This window comes from Microtus ochrogaster, chromosome 4 (genome assembly GCF_000317375.1).
Source record: "Microtus ochrogaster isolate Prairie Vole_2 chromosome 4, MicOch1.0, whole genome shotgun sequence".
Taxonomy (NCBI): domain Eukaryota; kingdom Metazoa; phylum Chordata; class Mammalia; order Rodentia; family Cricetidae; genus Microtus; species Microtus ochrogaster.
Genome location: NC_022011.1, coordinates 65,341,749 through 65,364,137, shown reverse-complemented (window position 1 = coordinate 65,364,137; position 22,389 = coordinate 65,341,749). Strand labels below are relative to the sequence as shown.

The 22,389-nt window shown below is 42.4% G+C and overlaps 1 protein-coding gene across 1 annotated transcript in view; it reads left to right on the top strand.

Moving 5' to 3' along the window:
- Nucleotides 1-22,389, top strand: part of Neb (nebulin) — a 185,246-nt gene that overhangs the window by 62,489 nt on the left and 100,368 nt on the right. The window contains exons 45-62 of the mRNA XM_026778640.1: nucleotides 193-300; nucleotides 1,497-1,808; nucleotides 1,936-2,142; nucleotides 2,687-2,791; nucleotides 3,723-3,830; nucleotides 7,405-7,716; nucleotides 7,889-8,092; nucleotides 11,014-11,118; nucleotides 12,322-12,429; nucleotides 12,834-13,145; nucleotides 13,515-13,718; nucleotides 13,952-14,056; nucleotides 14,139-14,246; nucleotides 15,313-15,624; nucleotides 15,913-16,116; nucleotides 16,542-16,646; nucleotides 19,507-19,614; nucleotides 21,894-22,205. Coding sequence (XP_026634441.1) covers nucleotides 193-300; nucleotides 1,497-1,808; nucleotides 1,936-2,142; nucleotides 2,687-2,791; nucleotides 3,723-3,830; nucleotides 7,405-7,716; nucleotides 7,889-8,092; nucleotides 11,014-11,118; nucleotides 12,322-12,429; nucleotides 12,834-13,145; nucleotides 13,515-13,718; nucleotides 13,952-14,056; nucleotides 14,139-14,246; nucleotides 15,313-15,624; nucleotides 15,913-16,116; nucleotides 16,542-16,646; nucleotides 19,507-19,614; nucleotides 21,894-22,205 — 3,339 coding nt within the window. The remainder of the gene's footprint in view (nucleotides 1-192; nucleotides 301-1,496; nucleotides 1,809-1,935; nucleotides 2,143-2,686; nucleotides 2,792-3,722; nucleotides 3,831-7,404; nucleotides 7,717-7,888; nucleotides 8,093-11,013; nucleotides 11,119-12,321; nucleotides 12,430-12,833; nucleotides 13,146-13,514; nucleotides 13,719-13,951; nucleotides 14,057-14,138; nucleotides 14,247-15,312; nucleotides 15,625-15,912; nucleotides 16,117-16,541; nucleotides 16,647-19,506; nucleotides 19,615-21,893; nucleotides 22,206-22,389) is intronic.

Here is a 22,389-nt window from a genome sequence, read left to right as displayed (position 1 = left end):
ATGGCGACTCACTGACTCAGCTTCTTTCTCCCAGCCCTCTGTTCTGTTTACTCCACCCACCTAAGGGTTGGCCTATCAAGGGGCCTAGGCAGTTTCTTTATTCCTTAACCAATGAAATCAACAGATTGATATATGACACTCCCACATCAGTCAGCCTTATAGAATAAAGCTGGGTTTCTCTTCTCTTTACAGAAACTCTACAAACTGTCTCTGGAAGAATCTAAAAAGAAAGGCTACGACCTCAGAACGGACGCGATTCCTATCAAAGCCGCCAAAGCATCAAGAGATATTGCAAGCGACGTAAGTGTGAAGGGTGGCCAGGAACCAAGCAGAGAAATAGAGCCACAAACACAGAGTACATTGCAATACGAAAGCAGAACATTATCCCATGCCTGAGAGCCATAGACTCGCTGTGCTCCACAAATGCCTTCTAACAATGCTTGTGTCTTCTCTGGCCCTTCTGGGAAAACGTACAAAGACACAACAGGATTCTGATCATGCAAGGGCACTCACAGACCTCAGCATCCCCCTCAGGAGGTCTAGGTGAACCCTCTGCTTGTTGGCATCTGTGTTCTCAGCAGGATACTTTATGTAGTGTCACTGGGCTTTTGATCATTGATGCTGATGATAGCCACTCTTTAAATGATGAGGAAACCTGCAACCTAGTTGTTAAAACATTAGTGACTTGGCATCAGCTGTGGTAAGTGAACTCAAGCCACTGAGATGTATGAACCCTATGAACTAGGGCTTCCTGCAGCCTGAGAAAGTTGGTGGACCAGTACAACACTGTCATAAGAAACTTGATCCGTGGCTCAAAACTCTGCTCTCAGAAGCGTGTAATGATGAGGCATACCAGGCTGCGCTCTCTCCTTTGCCCTCCCGTCCTGCATCCTCCCTTTCCCAGTTCCTCCCATTGCTGAGAACCCCTAGTTCTTCCTCTGATACACTGGCTCCTCCCCTGTCACCTTCACCCTCAACCTCAGGAAGAAAAGACTAAGAAGCAAGGTATGGGTTCACTCTCTCTCCTCTATGGAAGCTGGGTAGAAATAGCAACGTTTCTCCTTAGTTTTGTCAGCTTGGAGAGAAAAAAAAATCCTGCAGAATATGAAGCTACTCCAAAATCATGCTTTGCATTCCATACATGAGCCGGTTTTTCAGCAGCAGGTGACTGACCGGTTTATTTCCCTGGCAGCACTGGACTGCTTACACAAAGCTCATTTTTTGTCCCTCTTTTGCTGCGATCTCCCTGTAACCGCAGAGGGTGAGAGCAAGGCAGCGTAGTGCAGGAGGGTGTGCACCCCAGTCCTCAGTCACCCCAGGAAGTCACTCAGTATGTAGTCTTGTATCAAATGGGGCCTGCGGTAAGAACTCTGCTGCCAGGCTCATAAGCAAACGTCAGAAATGTGTTTGGTCCACAGCGGAGCCGTGCACAGCTACCGGTTTTATGAAACGCAGATATTAACCCTAGAATTGTTCTTCACTTGTTCTCTTCACAGTATAAATACAAGCACAACTATGAAAAGGAGAAAGGAAAGATGGTTGGCTTCCGCAGTCTGGAGGATGATCCCAAATTAGTCCATTCCATGCAAGTGGCTAAGATGCAGTCTGATCGAGAGTACAAGAAGAACTACGAGAAGACGAAGACGAGCTACCACACCCCTGCCGACATGCTGAGCGTGACAGCTGCCAAGGACGCCCAAGCCAACATCACCAACACTAACTACAAGCACCTCATTCACAAGTACATCCTCCTCCCAGATGCGATGAACATCGAGCTGACCAGGAACATGAATCACATCCAGAGTGACGTAAGAGAACCTTCCAGCTCAGGGGTGGTTGGGTCCCCGGCGTAGACAGAGACATTGCAGTTTTATATACCATATTTTAGTGTTTTATCTGAAGAAGTAAAGGCAAGCGTGTCTCCTTTCTTTATAGAACGAATATAAGCAAGATTACAATGAGTGGTACAAGGGGCTTGGCTGGAGCCCAGCTGGTTCTCTAGAGGTGGAGAAGGCCAAGAAAGCCACTGAATACGCCAGTGACCGGAAGTACCGCCAGCATCCCAGCAGCTTCCAGTTTAAAAAACTGACCGACTCCATGGACATGGTGCTGGCCAAGCAGAATGCTCACACCATGAATAAGGTAGAGTGAGCACTTCTCTTCCGCGTTCCCAACCAAGAAGATGTCAACAGGCTATGAGGGAGTTGAACTCGGGTCCCGTATTCTAGGAAGTGGCAAACGATTACAGAGCGTGGCCCTGTACCACATTTCAATGTCTGTCTCTTGCAATGCCTTCCCTTCTCATTCTAATTGGGTTAGAAATTGCCTATGTTTTCAGTACATTTATCCTAAGTACTCTCATTCCATTCTAAAGATGGAAAAGATGCAAAATATTATTTTTCCCAAACTGACACTAAAGCCAGGTGTCACAGAACACATCTGTAATCCTAGCAGCTGGAAGGCTCAGGATCTCTCTATATAGATGGGTAGATAGATATAGATACACTATTATATGTATTGTCTTCCTTTAGAAAAAGCATACGAATCTGTTCTTAACGTCTCTTCTGAATCGCATTTTTCCTTTTTCTAGTTCAAGCGAAGTGTTTTTGAATATTCTATTTATCTTCTTTCCTGTTTATCCTTAACCATTATTCAGACTTAAAATGTCTCTTCTCCCACTTCCTAGCATTTATACACCGTTGACTGGAATAAAGATAAAACCAAGATTCATGTGATGCCTGATACACCAGATATTTTGCAAGCCAAGCAGAATCAGACACTGTACAGCCAGGTAGGTGAAGCTTGCACGTTGACGACATGCTTTTGTCTCAAAGCATACTCACTTCGAAACTGATGTAATAGACAGCTGGTGTAAATGCTGAAGCAACCGAAGCAAATCAAACTCCTCATTCTAGAGGGCTCTTTCAAGACCCTGTTAGGAGCCAGGGCCCTGGCTGTGGGCTCCCAGGAGGCAGGGGCTACATCTGTCCAATCACCATGCTCATTGCATTTAGTGCAAAGGGGAGTTGCCATAAATAACAACTGAAACATAGAGTTATGTCAAATGGACCTGATGTAAGCTTTGACTTTGGTATCTGTGTGTACCACCTATTCTGAAGTTTGTTTCCATCCCTACTAAAATCAGGACCTTAAAAGTACCTGTGACATTGGATGGCCATGAGCAACAAATGAGAGACCCCCATAAGGTGCACAGCACAGCACCCAGGGGGCAGAGAGTCCTAAATGACAAGTTTGCTATGGCACTTTTAATATATCACCAGTTTGACTGGAACAGCTAGCTCATTTATTGAAACTTCCAAAAGGCGTTTATTACTTTTATCATGTAGGTAGTTGAAATGGTGTGACCTGATTTTTCTTTTTTAATTATTTATCACCAGTGTTTAATAAAACAGTGGCCCCAGACTGTTAGCTGCTGGAAGAAAGCTACCTTATAAACCCTGTAGGACTGGATCGTGGCTAAATAGTAGATGCTGTGTCCAGATACACCATAAGCCCAAAATGAAATGAAAGACTAAGCTAGATCCCCTGATGCTGTCAGTGCTGAGCACTGAGCTATTGTTATCACCTGCTTGGTTTTATCTCTGTGTAGAGTCAGAGTAGTTGATTTTAGGGTTCTGTAGTCACTCTCTATTCACACCTGGGCTTGTCTGCAATTTTAACATAGAAGAAATAGCACTAAATAGAGTCTCTTTACTTTTCAGAAATTCTATAGACTTGGTTGGGAAGAGGCTCTGAAGAAAGGCTATGATCTCCCTGTTGATGCAATCTCTGTCCAGCTGGCCAAGACATCAAGGGACATCGCTAGCGACGTAGGTCCTGGTGGGGGCAGAAGGCTGCACTTTCAGCTGGGTGGGCCATGGGGTGTTGGTTACCTTAGAAATGGACTTCTGTTCTTTCACCTCTTTCTACCCTAGCTACCCAGAATTGTCTTTTCCCTCTCTTTCCTCAAATGTCTAACCACCTAGTGGGCCAGAATCTCTCGAAGACCCAGTGCAATGAGGCATTTTTCCAGATAGTACAAAGAAGCTAGACATTGTGGGGTTTTCATGCTAAAATTAATATTCCTGTTTTCTATGGGTCTATTTTAGACAAATTGAGGCCAGATAATAAATCAACGTTAGCAACTGATGTTGACAGTTTTTACCTGCATATGTCTGAAAATTAGCCATCAGTCACTTTAAGTTAGCCCCTCCTTGCAGTTGCATAATTATAGCAAATTAGCTCTAGAGTTGAAAATCCCAAAAGGCTCACTTTACATTCTGTTGACCATTCAGAGATCTGGTTCATAGAAAAATGCCATTTGTGCCCCGAAGGGCAGATTCCTCATATGGCTGGAAAAGTTGGAACTTTTGGTGAACACACTGCATATGGCCCCCATATTCATTTAGTTTTAAATAAAATATGTTTCATTTGCATATAAATAAATATTTCATTTTGCTTATCCCCAAAACACACTAGAAGAAATTCAAATCGTCCTGGGTGGTCGAGCTAGCTCTGTGGGTAAAGGAGCCCAGAATCTGAGAAGAAATTCAAAGGATACAGGGAGGAAATCTATCTAATTCAATTGTGGCACTCTAGAAATACCAGGAAATAATTTGGACTCTCTGGCTTTCAGATCAAGACCTCATTAAATAGAACCGAAATCATAATGAAACTACAAGATAAAACCAACTCATTTTCCTTTAGTGTGCTGTATGCTAATGAGAACCTAGCAATTGAAAGGGCATCGACAATTTCCCAGCAACCCGGTGGCCAATAGTTCCTCATTCCTTTTCTTGCAAATCCACTTGAAAGTTCGCAGTTAAATTAGCTACGTGTGAACTTTCCCACCGCAAGAGGAGTTATTTTCCCTCTCAGCTCCCAATGGCTCTGTACCGTTTCATAGGATTTTCGAGGCAGGCTTTAAGTGTGTAATCGCATAAGTTAAATGAACAGAATTTAGAGTTGGGAGGTAGAATGGTTATTCCGTTCAGTCCTTTGCCAACATCTGCCTTCTCTTCATGCGTGGTGTGGAGAGAGGATGAAGTGCTTGGATCCGTGGATACTCACACGCAGAGGAAGGGCATGGTCCTTAGAGCAGGAGTTTTCTCCACTGGGCTGTGCTGAGTTATTATCAGACTTCTTACTGTTGGTGTGAGTATTCTATCCATCAGTGCCAAGTCTATATTCTGGAATAGCACAAAGTAGCTTGTTTCTTCTTCTATTTGTCATTTCTTCAAACATCTCTGGCTCCTTATTCTCCTTTGGTTTAGTTTTGGAACTGTGTTGGTCTTCTATGAGCAGTTCATTCTGTCTGTGATTTGTTTTGCTTTGTCGTCTTAAAATAGTGTGTCAAATATTAGTGTTTTGTTGAGACAGGAGCTCAGGCAGCTTAAACAGGTTTCTGGCAAAGCTTATCTGTGCTCCCTACAGAGAGATTGGCTCTACTTTTTATAAGCAGTTTTGCCAGACTGTCCTTATCAAGGGCTGTGTTAGGTAGGTTTATATGACTCTGATCAGAACCCCTCACAGAGACAAGAAGGGAAAGACACTGTGATTTGATTCGGTTCCCATCATGACAAAGAAGGCAGGGTGAGCACCTCGGTTTCCGTCCCTGTAAACCAGAAAGCTGAAGATGGGAGAGCTGACAGTCAGCTTTCTCCTTGTCCTTTTTCATTCGGAACAGGCCCTGGTCCATGGGACTCCATGACCCATATGTAGAATGGGACTTTCCCCTTCTGGAAACGCCCTCACAGATACACCCAGAGGCGTACCGTCAATCTTTTAGATGATTCTATAGTCACTCAAATTGATAATGCAGGTCAACAATTGTAGTAATAGGAGCGGTGGGCTGCTTCCCGCCACTCGGCTAGCTTTACCCAAAATAATTACACGGACACTGTATTCTTTTAATCACTGCTTGTCCCATTTCTATCTAGCCTCTTCTGGGCTAACTCTCGCACCTGGACTAGCCCATTTCTTATAATCTGTGTAGCACAGCTGGGTGCGCTTACCGGGAAGCTTCTAGCCTACGTCCATCCTGGGTCGGAGCTTCCTCGCGTGTGCCTCAGAGAGCAGAGCTCTCACCTTTGCCCGCAAGAGTGGAGCATCGTGTCTCTCTGAGGCGTCTGCCCCCGAGAGGAGAGCTGTCGAGTCTCCGCTCACTTCCTCTTCCTCCCAGAATTCTGTTCTGTTTACTCCTCCCATCTACGTTCTAACCTATCAGGGCAAGCAGCTTCTTTATTTAATCAACCAATGACCTTCCTCCAAACAATCACAATGATATAGTCAACTTCAAATCCAGAGTAGTTGAAATGTATGTATTCGGAGGGAGCAAAGCCTATGTCTGTGAGGCCCACTATGTGTTCAGAGACTAACATTAAGTTACCATCATTACACTTATCATCCGTGTTGTCGCTTAACAGTAATGTAATTTCTCCAACTAAATATAAGCTCTGGACTTTACTTTTGTTATTTCAAATTTATATAGCTTATTTTCGCCTACTTGACAAGATGTTGAGTTATTATGTAATTTATTTTTCTAACAAAAATATCAAAGTATTCCCATCTGTGCCTATAAGATATAGATCCCAGTCTAGACAAAACTATATAATATGATCTTGTAAAAGAAATCTGTAACTTACATTTTAGCATGGTCACCAGCTCATATACCTTCATAATTTTTCTGTTGTTCAGCCCCCATTTTTTTATAAGCATGTGACAAGGATTTTGCTGAATGTTATCCTCAATTTAGCCACACAATATCAGGCACATATTCCTGCCTTTGGAAAGAACTAATTTCTCATGATAATCTCCCTTGATATTCTTTCTTTTTTTTTTTTTTTTTGGTTTTTTCGAGACAGGGTTTCTCTGTGGTTTTGGAGCCTGTCCTGGAACTAGCTCTTGTAGACCAGGCTGGTCTCGAACTCACAGAGATCTGCCTGCCTCTGCCTCCCGAGTGCTGGGATTAAAAGCGTGCGCCACCACCGCCCGGCCTAAGTAAAGATTTTTTTCTTTTTTTTTTAAATATTTATTTATTATGTATACAATTTTCTGTCTGTGTGTATGACTGAAGGCCAGAAGAGGGCACCAGACCTCTTTACAGATGGTTGTGAGCCACCATGTGGTTGCTGGGAATCAAACTCCGGTCCTTTGGAAGAGCAGGCAATGCTCTTAACCACTGAGCCATCTCTCCAGCCCCATCTCCCTTGATATTCAACTGCATTCGTTCTCTAGCTAGATCTAATTAAACAGGACTTACTTAAGGAAGAAAACATTTCCTATTAGGTTAGCTCAGAAATTGTTCTTTCACATCCGTGTTGGGGGGAAAACTGTAACAACAAAGAAAGTTGAGTTAACTTAACTTTTATTTACATTATTAAAAAGACCGTTTCCTGATTTCAGTTTAAATATAAACAAGGCTACCGGAAACAACTGGGTCACCATATTGGATTCCTGAGTGTGCAAGATGACCCAAAGCTTGTGCTATCTATGAATGTAGCCAAAATGCAGAGTGAACGAGAATACAAGAAAGACTTTGAGAAGTGGAAAACCAAATACACCAGCCCTGTGGACATGCTGGGTGTGGTGCTGGCCAAGAAGTGCCAGGCCTTGGTGAGTGATGTGGACTATAAGAACTACCTACACCAGTGGACGTGCCTGCCCGACCAGAATGATGTCATCCAAGCTAAAAAAGTCTATGAGCTGCAAAGTGAGGTCAGTGTCTATCAAATTTGTTAACTTAAAATTACTCCATGTATTGATAGTTATTTATATGAAAAAGAAGAGATTGGAAAGAGGAATTATCATCACTGACCACCTAAAACACAATGGTGTGTCATGGTGAAGATGAAGATGGGATTGTGATGGCTTGTTTGTCCTTTCCTAGAATATGTACAAGTCTGACCTTGAGTGGCTGAGAGGCATAGGATGGAGCCCCTTGGGTTCTCTGGAAGCAGAAAAGAACAAGCGGGCTTCGGAAATCATCAGTGAGAAGAAGTATCGCCAACCTCCGGACAGAAATAAGTTCACCAGCATCCCTGACGCCATGGACATAGTTCTGGCGAAGACAAACGCCAAGAACAGGAGCGATGTGAGTATTGGTTAGAAATTGACAGGAGAGTTTATAGTGCTTGCTACCCGGCAGTTAGGAGCACTTCTTAGTTCTGACCTGATGCATAAGACCGTATTTTATAACTCACAGCTCCTCTCGTCCTAACCAAGCACTCACAGATACCCCACAGTTTTGTTTTCCAAAGGCTGTAGCAGATGTGAGCCGGCAGGCCTCTTTCTGCCTCCATCCCATCCCCCTTCCTTCTCTTTAGATCTTTGCAATACACTTTGGTTTTGTTTCTTCCCTGAATGTTGCTTCTTTTTAGAATTTTAGTTTACTTGAAAAAGAAACAAAAAGCTCTGAACCGAGAAGATAAGCAAGGGAGGAGGGTTGACCATAAAGCTGACCAACCCATGCTGATCAGTGTGCCATAGTTGCAGGGATGCTGAAAGAAATTTGACAGTATCTAGAAACTTCTTTCCCTTTGCTTGTGCCAACTTGGAGGTGGCATGATACTGGCCTCTAGTGGATAGAAAGCAGGGATGCTGCTAAAAATCCCATGAGACACAAGACTGTCCCCTACAATTAAGAGCCACCCAGTGTCCAACACCAGCTACTCTAAGGCTAAAAAAACAGTGGCACTCTTAGCAGAAAGATTGGTCATGAACTTGAGAAAGCATATATTAATATTAAAGAGCCTTGTTTCACTTTGGTCCTGAAGGCCTAATTAACTCCTCTTGGCCATCTGCATGATAGAAACCATATTCATACAGAGATAGATCCATCCCTTTGAATGTCCCATGCCGTACATCTCAAAGGGAACTTGGCAAGTCTAAGGAATTAAAATGAAACCTTGAAAATGTTCAGACTGAAATGGCCCAGCGGATAAAGGCACCTGCTACCAAGTGTGTTGACTTGTGTGTGACCCCTACATGGTGAACGAGAATTTATTCCTCCAAGTTGTCCTCCATGTGCAAGTCATGGCACCTGAAACCCCCCACCCCTGTCACCACACATGTGTGCGTGTATGCACATGCGCATACACGCACACACACCGTAACTAAATGTAATGAGAAAAATAATTTTGAGACAGGTTCTCATTATGTAGCTCTGGCTGGCCTCAAACTCAAGAGATCTGTCTGACTCCCCAGGCAAATGCTAGGATTAAGGTAGGCACTACCACACGCAGTGAAAAATATAAGTTTATATTTTTGAATAACTTTAGGCATACATAGAAGTTTTTAAAAAAAACTATAAGTTACATATTTTACCCAGATTCCAAAAACCTTAACATCTTAACACATTTCTATTCTGTCTCTTTATCCTTCTTCCCTTCTTCTCTCCCATATCTATGAGAAACTACACTGCTTCATGACACCCTGTTACCTCCCCCCCAACCTTCAGCGTGTGTGTCATGAAAATAAGAATGTTCTCTTCCAAAAGCGCTTTGGAATTATCAAAACCATGGAATCAATGTTGACACAATGCTGTCCATAGAATGTATTCAGTTTTATGTGGCCAGAAGGATAGCTGTGTGGCTGAGGCACATGCCAGTAAACCTGATGGCCAACATTCAGTGCCCAACACCCTCATGGTGAAAGGAGAGAACCAATACTTTACCCTGTGACCTCCACACATGTGCTATGGAATCTCAATCTCTCTCTCTCTCTCTCTCTTTCTCTCTCTCTCTCTCTCTCTCTCTCTCTCTCTGTCTCATACACACACACACACACACACACACACACACTAAATGTTAAAAAATAAAAATAATTTATTCAGTTTTACTACAAATACCCTTTATAGTAAAGGAAAAATGTTCCCCCTGGCTGATAAAGCAATGTGAGGTCACGTTTATTAGCCGTGTCTTTATTCTTACTCTGGACCATTCCCTTACTATCCCTCCATCTTCTGAATCTTTGATGTTGGTGACAGGCACAGAGTCTCCTTCACCTTGGGTTTTCCAAGGTGTCCTCACAATTTAGATCATGTCTTTCCAAGAGGATGCCTCACACTGTGTCCCCCTCGGGTCCCATGACAGGAGGACTCAGGACATCAAGTAGTTGTCCAGTTGCTGATCATTTGAACTTTTAACACTTCCTTAAAGTGACATTGCCAGATTCTTCACTGTTAAGTTGATCGTTTTATCCCTTGGAAAAAAGATTGAAGACAGAGCCTCACTATGTATCCCTGTGTGTCGTGGCTCTCACTATGTATATGTAGAGCGGGCTGGCCACAAACTCACAGAGAGGCCTGCCTCTGCCTCTCAAGTGCTGGGAGTAAAGACATGCAATACCACATTTGGCAAAATATCATTGCATGCACTGGAAATGGGGTTCAAAACTTGTAATTGATAAATATCTTGTTGATAAAGTTTGATAGTATGTAAATATCCTATTTTTCAAGTGTTTACTTTAAGTAAATTATTTGAATTCCATTGGTCTTCCGTTGAAGACAGATATGAAGATTTTAGGACATTCAAGAGATTTTGATAAATTTTAAAACTGTCTCTTTTGGGAATCCCAAAATCTCTGTCAATTTACTTATCCTCCCAAATAATTGTATGTATAAATTTACTTATCCTCCGAAATAATTGTATATATAAATAGTAAACCAACTGAGGGCTAAGATTCCCTAGGTCCAGGACATAACCTGGATAGATCATCTTTTGATGGGGTATTTTGAAGGCCAAAAAAATCAGAGAGTGCTATGCTATTTGATAGGGCCAGCAAAATTTTATTATATTTATTTTTATAGACAGTACCTATCATTTCAAAAGGGTGATCCGTACTCTAAATTTGAAGGTAGTTGTATTTCAGATAAGAAAACTGTGTCTGTTTTCTGCTTATATGGTTGTCTTATTTTTAATCAATTATAATGTTCAGTGCTCATGAACCTAATACTCCCCACCATGATCTTGGACCCTGACAATCCCCTGACAAAATGGTTGTTTCTCATTTTAGAGACTTTATAGAGAAGCCTGGGACAAGGACAAGACACAGATCCACATCATGCCGGACACTCCCGACATCGTTCTGGCTAAGGCGAACTTGATCAACACAAGTGATGTGAGTGTCCAAGTTCAGCGTGTTTTCCCGGTAAACTCTGTCAACTGTGTCGTCATCAGCCACGTGATCTGGACGTTCTTTTGAATGCCCAAGTCATTTTAATTAGTCATTTACTTGACTATGAATGACTCAGGCTCCTTATTTGGTTGGGGGTTTGCTTATCCAATGTTGGTACTCACCATTTCAAACAGCGTTGGAGCACAGATCTCTCTATTTTTGCATTTCTTTATTATGTGTATTATTATCAAAATGAAATGTTTATACCATTCTCACCCTCTCCTGTGTGGGCAGAAACAATTATTATTGAACCTGCACTGTTTACAATGTTTTGTGCTTGATGAATAGATTATAGATGAAATTTTGAACAAGTAAACAAACAATCCATTAGAGGAAATTTTCATTTTTACCAATTACTTTGCTGCCAAATGTTAACCCTTGAAATGTATGGATGTGAAATGTAAACATTTAAAACACAAATTCTGAACCCCAATAAGGTGACTTTAACATTAAAGAATATATGGCTGTATTACTACAAAGACTAAAATATGAACAAAAAGTCAAAGAATAGTCAATAGCCATTTTAAACCATGTGGCTTCTGGATATAAATATGTTTGAATATATTCTCAATTATTCAGTTATTTCACAGTCTGAATGGGCAAATTATAAACACGTAAGTTTTAAAATTCAGTACTTAAACTTTAAATATTTTTTTTTCAATTATGAAGGACCATATTACCTCTAGGTGCCAGTCCTTCTTTTGATGGTCCTGTGTCATGACGTAGGAACGTCAGCTACCCGGAAGCAATATCCTCTCGCTGTTTTTTCCGTGGGTGGAGTAAGATTAACAGACTTTCCCTTCTCTACAGCAACGTCCCACAGAACACAACATAAACGGGACGATACCACCAAAACGACAATTCATATCTCTGTCAGCTAGCTCCTGTTGCCTTCTCTAGAACACTTGGGATGAGCTGGCATTTAATTTCGTGCATTTGGTAATCAAGGAGCTTTAAAATTTAGAACAGGATCATTAGCAATACGTAGGCATAATATCCAGTTCCACTGGAGTGGTCAAGACCATAGAGGCTCTTCTCCATGGACTCTTGAAGTAGATAGTACATTGGCTTCATTTGTATTGCTTATTCATTACACTGTTTATGGAGAGTGGTTTTCCCAAAGTGATTGTCTTCATCTCTCAACAGAAAATCTACAGAATGGGTTATGAGGAACTGAAGAGAAAGGGTTATGACCTTCCTGTTGATGCCATTCCAATCAAAGCAGCAAAAGCATCCCGGGAAATTGCCAGTGAAGTAAGATGTCAAGCCCTGTAGATAGTGATTTGATTGCGATGGGTGTAGATGTTAAGCCCTGAAGATAGTAATTTGATTGCAACGGGTATAGATGTTATGCCTTGTAGATAGTGATTTGATTGTAATGGGCCTATTTTAAATTGAACAAAATCATCTAATAGCAAATTAAAACAAGGCGATAATCCCAGACATGCAGCGTAAGATGTGGATAAGACCAAGGGTCAGTTTATTGCGTATGGGATTTGTGGCTGGATTTAGCCTTTAATCTTTCCTATCAAAACAGTGAAATCTATAGCTCTTCAGGCTTAGCAAGAAATTTAGAATTAATAGGTTTTGAAAATTGCCACCAAGGAGGCAAGGAATGTCAGTTTTTAAAGGACTGAGCTATTCTTTTGTTCCTTTAGTACAAGTACAAAGAAGGCTTCCGGAAACAACTTGGCCACCACATTGGGGCTCGGAACATCAAGGATGACCCCAAGATGATGTGGTCCATGCATGTGGCTAAGATCCAGAGTGACCGGGAGTACAAGAAGGACTTTGAGAAGTGGAAGACCAAGTTCAGCAGCCCGGTGGACATGCTGGGCGTGGTACTGGCCAAGAAGTGCCAGACCCTGGTCAGCGATGCAGACTACAGGAACTACCTGCACCAGTGGACATGTCTGCCTGACCAGAATGACGTCATCCATGCTCGGCAGGCCTATGACCTCCAGAGCGATGTGAGTCTAAGGTTTTCCTTTATTCGATTAAACATTCAGTGTCTTTTCCTGAGCATCAAAGTTCCCATAAAGTAGGCAATTTATACACTAATGCTAAAACTCCACCTAGTGATCCAAGCAGCATTATTCCTCAAAGAATCTGCAGTAGAATATTCCAGATAGCTGATCTAGGCAATGAAGAATTGAGTCATTCTCTACACATCTCCCTCTCTTTGCAAAACATGCTTTAATCTGAGTATTTCATTAAATTTCTGAAATTATCCATGAAGCCAAATGTTAAGTATTGCAAACATGTCTGTATCATATGGTGGAACATTCCCTCCTATCTCTCTGTGGATATATACTTACATGTGTGACTTGAAATTTCAGAATTTGTACAAGGCTGATCTCCAGTGGCTGAAAGGCATTGGCTGGATACCTTCTGGTTCCCTCGAGGATGAGAAAAACAAACGAGCCACCCAGATTCTGAGTGACCATGTTTACCGGCAGCACCCAGATAAATTCAAGTTTTCCAGCCTTATGGACGCCATGCCAATGGTCTTAGCAAAAAATAATGCTATAACCATGAACCACGTAAGTCCTTTCTTTGCATGAGGGAAGGTATTCAGTATATCGGACAGGAGTGGGCAACACTGTTCCCGTAGAAAGAAAAAGCATATTCCATTCTTCTCCATGACATTAAGGTGTCTCTAAAGGAAACATGCTACATACTAATAGAGAAACCGAAACCTAAACACATCACAGAGTTAACTCAAGAGCATGGTTTCAAAGTGTTCATTACTGACCTGCTCTCTTATTGTTCTTAGCACCTCTATACCGAAGCTTGGAATAAGGATAAAACCACCATCCACATTATGCCAGATACCCCTGAAGTTATGCTGGCTAAGCAAAACAAAGTAAATTATAGCGAGGTAAGCAATGTATTTATGGCATGTGATATATTTTCCTTATATTTCTCTTTGTTAATCAAACAATAATTTATGTCTGTGGCAGAAATTATATAAACTTGGCCTAGAAGAAGCCAAGAGGAAAGGCTATGACATGCGGCTTGATGCCATCCCTATCAAGACAGCCAAGGCCTCTAGAGACATCGCGAGTGACGTAAGTACCCCTGGGAAATTAAGTGTGCCTGGGAGATTTTCACCTTAGCTTTGGCTCCAGGACCACTTTGTTTCTCTTAAATTTACGGTGGGCCAACCTGTGACGTTAAAATTGTTGCTAATAGCTTCTTAGGTAAGCAAGTCGCTTAAAATAATGAGACTAAAACTCGCGGCTTCAAGCCGAACGTCATCTGTAAGGACGACCGTTTGCGAGTCGACTGCCTGCTGAGCCAAAGCAATGCACACACTTAACTGAAGTTGGGGTTGTTTTTCACCTTTCCAGAAATACCTATTTCTTATTTTCACATCACACGTTTTGGAGCATTCCTTTGAAACTTAATCCATGCTGTATGAACTGATGGACCTAAGCAAACAGTACACATCACTCAAAGGCCAGCCATCCGCATGGGCCATGTGTTTGTGTCAACCTCCAGGGCCGGGCTGCAGACATGTTTGCTTTCTTTATTATATTACAGTGGGTTATGAATGACCATTTTTAAGGAAGCACATACATGTGCTTTGGTCATCTCCTGTACACTGCTACTGTCTCCTCTTCCATTCTTTGCTCTCTTTAAAAGATGGGTTTGCTCACATTGCTCAAGTTTTTTTATTCACTTTTTGTCCTTGAATCAGAAATATACCATTTCTTTACAAAATACAGGAAATAATTATTTTTTTTAAAAAAAATTGACACAGAGAAGTTTTATATTAGTGTATAACCATATGACATGCCTACTATAATTAAAAAGCATGTTCATAAAGAACTTTTAATGACACAGAAAAATGATTATATAATAACTGCAAAAGGCAGGCAAAACCCATTAACATATGACTCATATTCTAATTATATTCTTTCATACACTTGCACCACAAATAGCCCTATGTAGTAAAATACTATATTTGTTTTCCTTTTCTCCTTAGTATTTTTGTTTTCTACATGATAAAAGATAGATATATTATATAATCAAAGGAAATCATTGCATTTAATGAACAGGCTAATTCTGTCCTAGTAGATGTATTTTTCTAAAGGTCAGAACAGACTGCTAGTAGTCTTTTTCTTCCTGTAGTTCAAGTACAAGGAAGGCTACCGCAAGCAGCTGGGCCACCACATTGGAGCTCGAAACATCGAAGATGACCCCAAGATGGTGTGGTCCATGCACGTGGCCAAGATCCAGAGTGACCGGGAGTACAAGAAGGACTTTGAGAAGTGGAAGACCAAGTACAGCAGCCCGGTGGACATGCTGGGCGTGGTGCTGGCCAAGAAGTGCCAGACCCTGGTCAGCGACGTGGACTATAAGAACTACCTGCACCAGTGGACATGTCTGCCTGACCAGAATGACGTCATCCATGCTCGGCAGGCCTATGACCTCCAGAGCGATGTGAGTGCTGACAGCCTTTAAAGATGGGAAACAATGAGTTTATTCCACAGAAGGTGGAATAAGTAGGTGGCCCAAAGCTCACCTGTGCCTGCAAGTGTGCAAGGGGGCAGGACGCCTGCTTTCCTTTTGAACGCCAATCTTTAGCATTCATACAAAATGCTAAACACAAAGTGCCTTCTACCTACTAAATTATATTTTTCAGAGAAATCACATTTGATTTTATGCCCTTTGGCTGAAAATGCATTCCTAACGTGGAGATAAACATTTGTTGACTCTTTGTACCAACAGAATATGTACAAGTCCGATCTCCAATGGATGCGAGGCATTGGCTGGGTGCCCATAGGCTCTCTGGATGTAGAGAAATGCAAACGGGCCACGGAAATCTTGAGTGACAAAATCTACCGGCAGCCCCCAGACAAGTTCAAGTTCACCAGTGTGACTGATTCTCTGGAGCAGGTGTTGGCCAAGAGCAACGCCCTCAACATGAACAAGGTGAGAGGTCAGAGTTCAGGAAAGCCACATGGGCTTGCTGAAGCCGAATCCAAGACACAGAAACATGATTGAGAAAAGAGCTTTACACACTAAACATTTATATCTATCTCTTATTATCTTCCTATTTCTCTAATCTATTATCTATTTGTTGTTCATATTTTATTATTGACTTCCATTGTAATTTCTTGATTTTTATAAAATAACATGTTTTGTGAAAAAATAATCATTGTATAAATATACTTATTCTTACTTTCCCTTTAATTTGTAATGATTTTCAGATCATACTCCAATATGAACTAATTAGTTTGAGACATGTATATGATCTATTATTCATGTTAAATACCATAGCCTTATCTTCTTGGATTATAACTTTTCTGTGGTCTTTAGACTCCTACTGATTAAAGATGTGTTATCTCCTTTGACAGCGTTTGTACACAGAAGCCTGGAACAAAGACAAGACGCAGATCCACATCATGCCGGACACGCCAGAAATCATGCTGGCAAGAATGAATAAAGTCAACTATAGTGAGGTGGGAGGAGTTGCCGACTCTTAGACATCCGTACTGGTTTTCACTTCCGTGGCTCGTTCCATGGCGGTCTAATGCCAAAGAGCCACGTTTTCTCGATTCATGAGAAAAACAACTTTTGTATTTCTCAATCACTATTATAAAGGTTAAACTTTAAGTAGGATGGGTTAGCATTTAGGGTAATGCAATTTTTGTGTTAATTGCAAGAATTATTTCAGCAATAACCATAAGATGAAGTACATTTCTCTTGAATTCAACTTTTTTCCTTTTTTAAAAACAGCATTTTATTTGATGTATGTATGTGCTTTGTATGCATATATGTCAGCGTGCCATATGTGTGGCCCACAGAGGCTAGAAAGAAGGTGCAGGAACCTCTGGACTTGGTATTGATGGTTGTGAGCCACCATGTGGGTGCTGGAAATTGAACCCCAGACCTTAGGAAGAGCAATCAGTGCTCATAACTCTGAGCCATCCCTCTAGCCCCACTTCCATTAACTTTTGAAGTGAAGAAATTAAAAACAGAATATGCATGTGTCTCCCCCTAGTGCTAGTTCAAAGCTTCCTAAATACATTTTTCTATGTCTAACATTGCATTTAAATTGTGGTGTAGTGTTGAAACTATGATTTCTAAAGTTTAAGAATAAAGCCGGGCGATGGTGGCGCACGCCTTTAATCCCAGCACTCGGGAGGCAGAAGCAGGTGGATCTCTGTGAGTTCGAGAGCAGCCTGGTCTACAGAGCGAGTTCCAGGACAGGCTCCAAAGCCGCAGAGAAACCCTGTCTCGAAAAACCCCAAAAAAAAAAAAAAAAGAATAAAGCCAAGGTCTGAAACCCCAGAACCATCCACCAACACAGAGAGACTATGAAGGATCCTCCACCAGGTTCATATAGGAATGAGCCTGGGTCTTGTCTCGTGGGGATGGGGCCATGTGTCCCCATTTTAGAACCCATGGCTTAGGTAGAAAGAGAGAGACACCCCCACTCACAGGATTGAGTCACCTTTGCTTAAGAATCCCAATGACAAGGAGCTTATTTCATACATCAGTCTCTTCTGGAAATTTCCATTCAAAAGTATTTCTCTAAATACCCACAACGTCCTCAGAAGCTGGCAGTATCAATATGTACACAGATAGAAATAGGCACCAATGTCCTTCCCTGTTAGGTTCTCTTTGCAATCTTAACTTCCCTACGTTCCTAGACATCCCATGAGCTGGTCAAATGTGACTCGGAGCTAAACAAAATAACCGTAGGTGCGTTATGATCAGGGCCGAACACGGGAGCTACTTTTGGCATCCTTCTGACCTGTGCCCACATTTCTGCCCCCTGCAGGAGCACACTGGCTGCTAGGTCAATGCTGGTGTGTGTGCCCATGAATCCTCTTAGACTCTGAGACCTTTCACAAGGACTAAAGTTAAGCTATGTCTCCCCTGGTCCGCCTCTGCACATTTGTAATTTAAATCTAGCTCCAAGACTGACATTAATCCCTCCGTAATTTCCTCCTGTTAGATTGAGGCTGCCGCTGTAAGCCTGTAGAAATCTTTGTGCATCTAAGATCCCGACAGAGGCGTATCAGCTTTCCTTCTGAGCTCTGTGCCACCAGCAAGTCGAACGCCATTTCTCTGACAGGACAGATCAATAGAATACTAATGGCTGCACAACGAAAGACTTTAGACAGCGTTAGAGGTTTAAAGTCATGTTATTTGGGGGGAAGGCGGGCTTTAGTTGTAGTTCTTGTATAACCAGCTTTTAATTATCACCCAAACTAAAAATATCAAGTCTTCCAGCTAGCCTGGAGTTTTTGAACGGGTCTTGCGGGAAACTCCCAGAGACACCATAGTAGGGCAATGTTGCTAGTCAAGCATGGGCCAGGAAGAACTCCCTTGTTTGAGCGCCTAACTCACCGTCTCCTTTCTCAGCATTTTCACTATCAAATTGCTTCGAGTCTTTTCTGTTCTCATCTTATCTAAGATGGGAATCCAGTGTAGAAATTATCTTGCCATTCACCCTTGTAAGATTTTTTTCTTGGTTCCTATGGGAGTAAGCAGCAAAGCCTGCCCTGCCCCCACTGGTACCAGAGGTTGAATTCAGGGCCTCAAGTGTACTGCCATGGAGTTGTAACCTGAGCCCAAATACCACGTTCTTTCCTCAGCCACAGGAGTTATGCTGTAACTCCAGACTCTTTTTCAGTCCACGTCTGGCATTCCTCCCTGGTAGCTAGCCCCACTCCTTCATGCATCCTCACTTCCCCTGAATATCAGATTAGTCTTTAGAAACCTCACTTATTATTCAAGATATCACCCAAGGGCAGCCCTGGGCAGGGACTTCCTTCGTTCCCAGACCACAGTAAATCACTGCTTCCTGGAACTCTGTCATCTCTGTAGTTGACCTCTGTGGTTAAATTGTCTCGTGTGGTTTGGCTTCTCAGCAGCTGGTCCCCTAAATTACCAGGCTCTCATCACTTCTCCCAGAAACTGGAAGGCTAAGGGAATGATTGTCTTCATCCTTGGTTGTCAAGTACCCAGCATCGTCACGGGCACAAAGTCAGGCCGAATAGACCGAATTGATTCCCATAAACAACAGTTCGTCTGCATGTCTCCCTAGGCTTGAACTTGATTTCTCTGGAGACATTTTACATGTATATTCATTCATTTAATTCATTGTCAAGTTTTAGGATAATCAGATGTAATAATCTTCATAGGTATTTTCTTTGTAGCAGAAGAGAAAAGGCTTGGAACTCAGAAATCACATTCTAATAAGCCCTTCATGGAGAGTTTTATGACTCATTTAAACCCTCTATGAGTTTTTAGCTATGAACATCAGCGTCTAACCAATTCCTTTCTTTTCGGGCTGTGGCTCAAATGTAGAGTCTGTATAAACTTGCCAATGAAGAAGCAAAGAAGAAAGGCTATGATTTACGAAGTGACGCCATCCCGATTGTGGCAGCCAAGGCCTCCAGAGACATCGCCAGTGATGTAAGTTAGCAGTTCTCTTCCAGTTCCGTGAGCAGCGTGGTGTGACAAAGTACTTCCTGTAGGCTGTGTGTGGTGGTGTGTGCATGCAGCCCCAGCACTTCAGAGGCCGATGTAAAAGGACTGTCCTGTGTTTGAGGCCAGCCTCCAGTACATAGTGATTACTAGGCTAGCCCGAGCTTTAGAGCGATGTGTCTTGGTTGGAGTGTCTATGGCTGTGATGACACACCACAAGCAAAGAGCAAGTTGGGAAGGAAAGGATTTGTTTGACTTATACTTCCATATTGCTGTTCATCATCAGAGGAAGTCAGGACAGGAGCTCAAATAGGACAAGAACCTGGGGGTAGGAGCTGATGCAGAGGCCATGGAGGAACAGTACGTTCTGACTTGTTCTTCATGGCTTATTTAGCCTGTTTTCTGTTTGTTTGTTTGTTCTTGTTTTGGGATTTTTTTGTTTTTATTTGTTTTGTTTTGTTTTTTTGAGACAGGGTTTCTCTGTAGCTTTGGAGCCTGTCCTGGTCTCTAACTCACAGAGGTCTCCCTGCCTCTGCCTCCCAAGTGCTGGGATTAAAGGCGTGTGCCACCACTGCCCAGCCTGTTTTCTTATAGAACCCAGGACCACCAGCCCAGGGGATAGCACCACCCACAATGGGCTAGTCTTTCCCCTACAGATAGATCTTATGGAGGCATTTTTTCAATTCAGGTTCCCCCCCTTTCAGACGAATCTAGATTGTGTCAAGTTGACATAAAACTAGCCAGGACACAATGTATATCTCAAAAAAAAAAAAAATAGACAAAAGAGTGATCTCCTTTTATGAAAATTTCCAGAAATCTGGTTTTGGAGGGAATGGGAAACTTGGTATTTGTGAAAGGGGTTTGCGTTCTCAGAAGAAAAAAAAAAGAAATCACTCCCCGAGGGTGTAGCATGAGAGAATGCTGGGGCAGGAGCCTAAGGCTTGAAGATGTTTATGTCTGAGTGATCAGTAGGCTCAAAGGCCTCCATTCTGCTGGGGATCTGGGGCTGGCTTTACATGGTGTTTTAATGAATAGTATTTAAACTGCATGTGAGCCTTGCTATTGCAACTCACCCTGATCAGATTACAAAGAGAAAGCATCTATCAGTACCAGATGGAGACTTCTAGCCCAGGCTTGTACCTTGTCAGCTCCTGACTATGCAGTGTAGCATGCCCTATCCTTGCCCCACCCCCTACCCTCGCCCCACCCCCTACCCTCGCTCCACCCCCTACCCTCGCCCCACCCCCTATCTTTGCCAAGTCATCCTGCCTACCTGGTGCCTCCCAAATCCTTGAGGAATGGATTCCTGCTGTATATACCGAGGCTTGCTGTTAACAAACAAGGAGGTAGACTGTTTTTTTACGAGAATATTAATGGTTCACTTAATTTTTTTGCATATTAGCCCCTTCTTTGCCACGACAAAAGGATCTATGCCAGCCATAATAAATAACTAAATAATCAACTTTAAGAAACCTACGAAGAGCTTTCTATGGATTATCCTCGTATTTTACCCAGATGGTACACACTGTCATCATCTCCATTTTATGACTTCTTCAGACCGCTCTCCCAGAATCAGTCTCAATAGGTGGTGAAGTTTAAACTAGACAAACTCATTCCTTCCCACTACGCCGTGCCCCTTCCCCTTTATCCACCTTTGCTTTCTACCTCAGCTGTCTTTAGAATGGGAAGCCTGTATTGGGGATGACTGTTTAGGTCCCACACTGAAGGCATCAACTTGTCATAATAAAAAAACCACTCTTGATCCATGTGAAGTCAGAGCACAATGGCCTTGCTAAGAGCATTCTTAACCAGATGGTTAATATAATCGGTCTTGATGATGATGGTAGAAATTTGCCAGGGACGCTGAATGTGTGAATCTGGTGTGGAATACCTTCTTTGTTGCACGATCCAACAACATGAAGCTACTTTATGGCTTACTAAATACACAATGATCCAAATGCATTCCTTTCCGGCCACTTTCAGTGTGTAAGATCCAATTCTTCAGGTTACCCCTGCTCAAATGGCCTCATCTGACTCCTCTGGAGGACCTTCCCCAGTGTGTGTGCTTCCTGCCTTATGCATGTTGTATGAAATCTATCTACTTTACCACATCTACAAGCTTTAAGGGTAAAGGCCCGGGTGTTGGCTGGAGTTGGTGCTCACCAGCAGAAGTCAGTTAAACAATGATGAAGATAACATGATTTTGTACAAATTTTTGACATCGAAGTATGTGCACTATAACTCTGCTTTGTAAATTTTCATTTCAGTACAAATACAAAGATGGCTACCGTAAGCAGCTGGGCCACCACATTGGAGCTCGAAACATCGAAGATGACCCCAAGATGGTGTGGTCCATGCACGTGGCCAAGATCCAGAGTGACCGGGAGTACAAGAAGGACTTTGAGAAGTGGAAGACCAAGTTCAGCAGCCCGGTGGACATGCTGGGCGTGGTGCTGGCCAAGAAGTGCCAGACCCTGGTCAGCGACGTGGACTACAAGAACTACCTGCACCAGTGGACATGTCTGCCTGACCAGAATGACGTCATCCATGCTCGGCAGGCCTATGACCTCCAGAGCGATGTAAGTGTGGTATCTGTATATAAAAAGGTTATCCCTGATACCCAACCCACAGGCCTATTCAAGCTAAGATTTATTGGTTGGTAACTGACATCTTTATTAGGAAATGCTATTTCCTAGCTGGACTTGATTTTATGAAGACAAACCTTATAATTAAGCAATGTGTGATTTAATGCTCTACAACAGG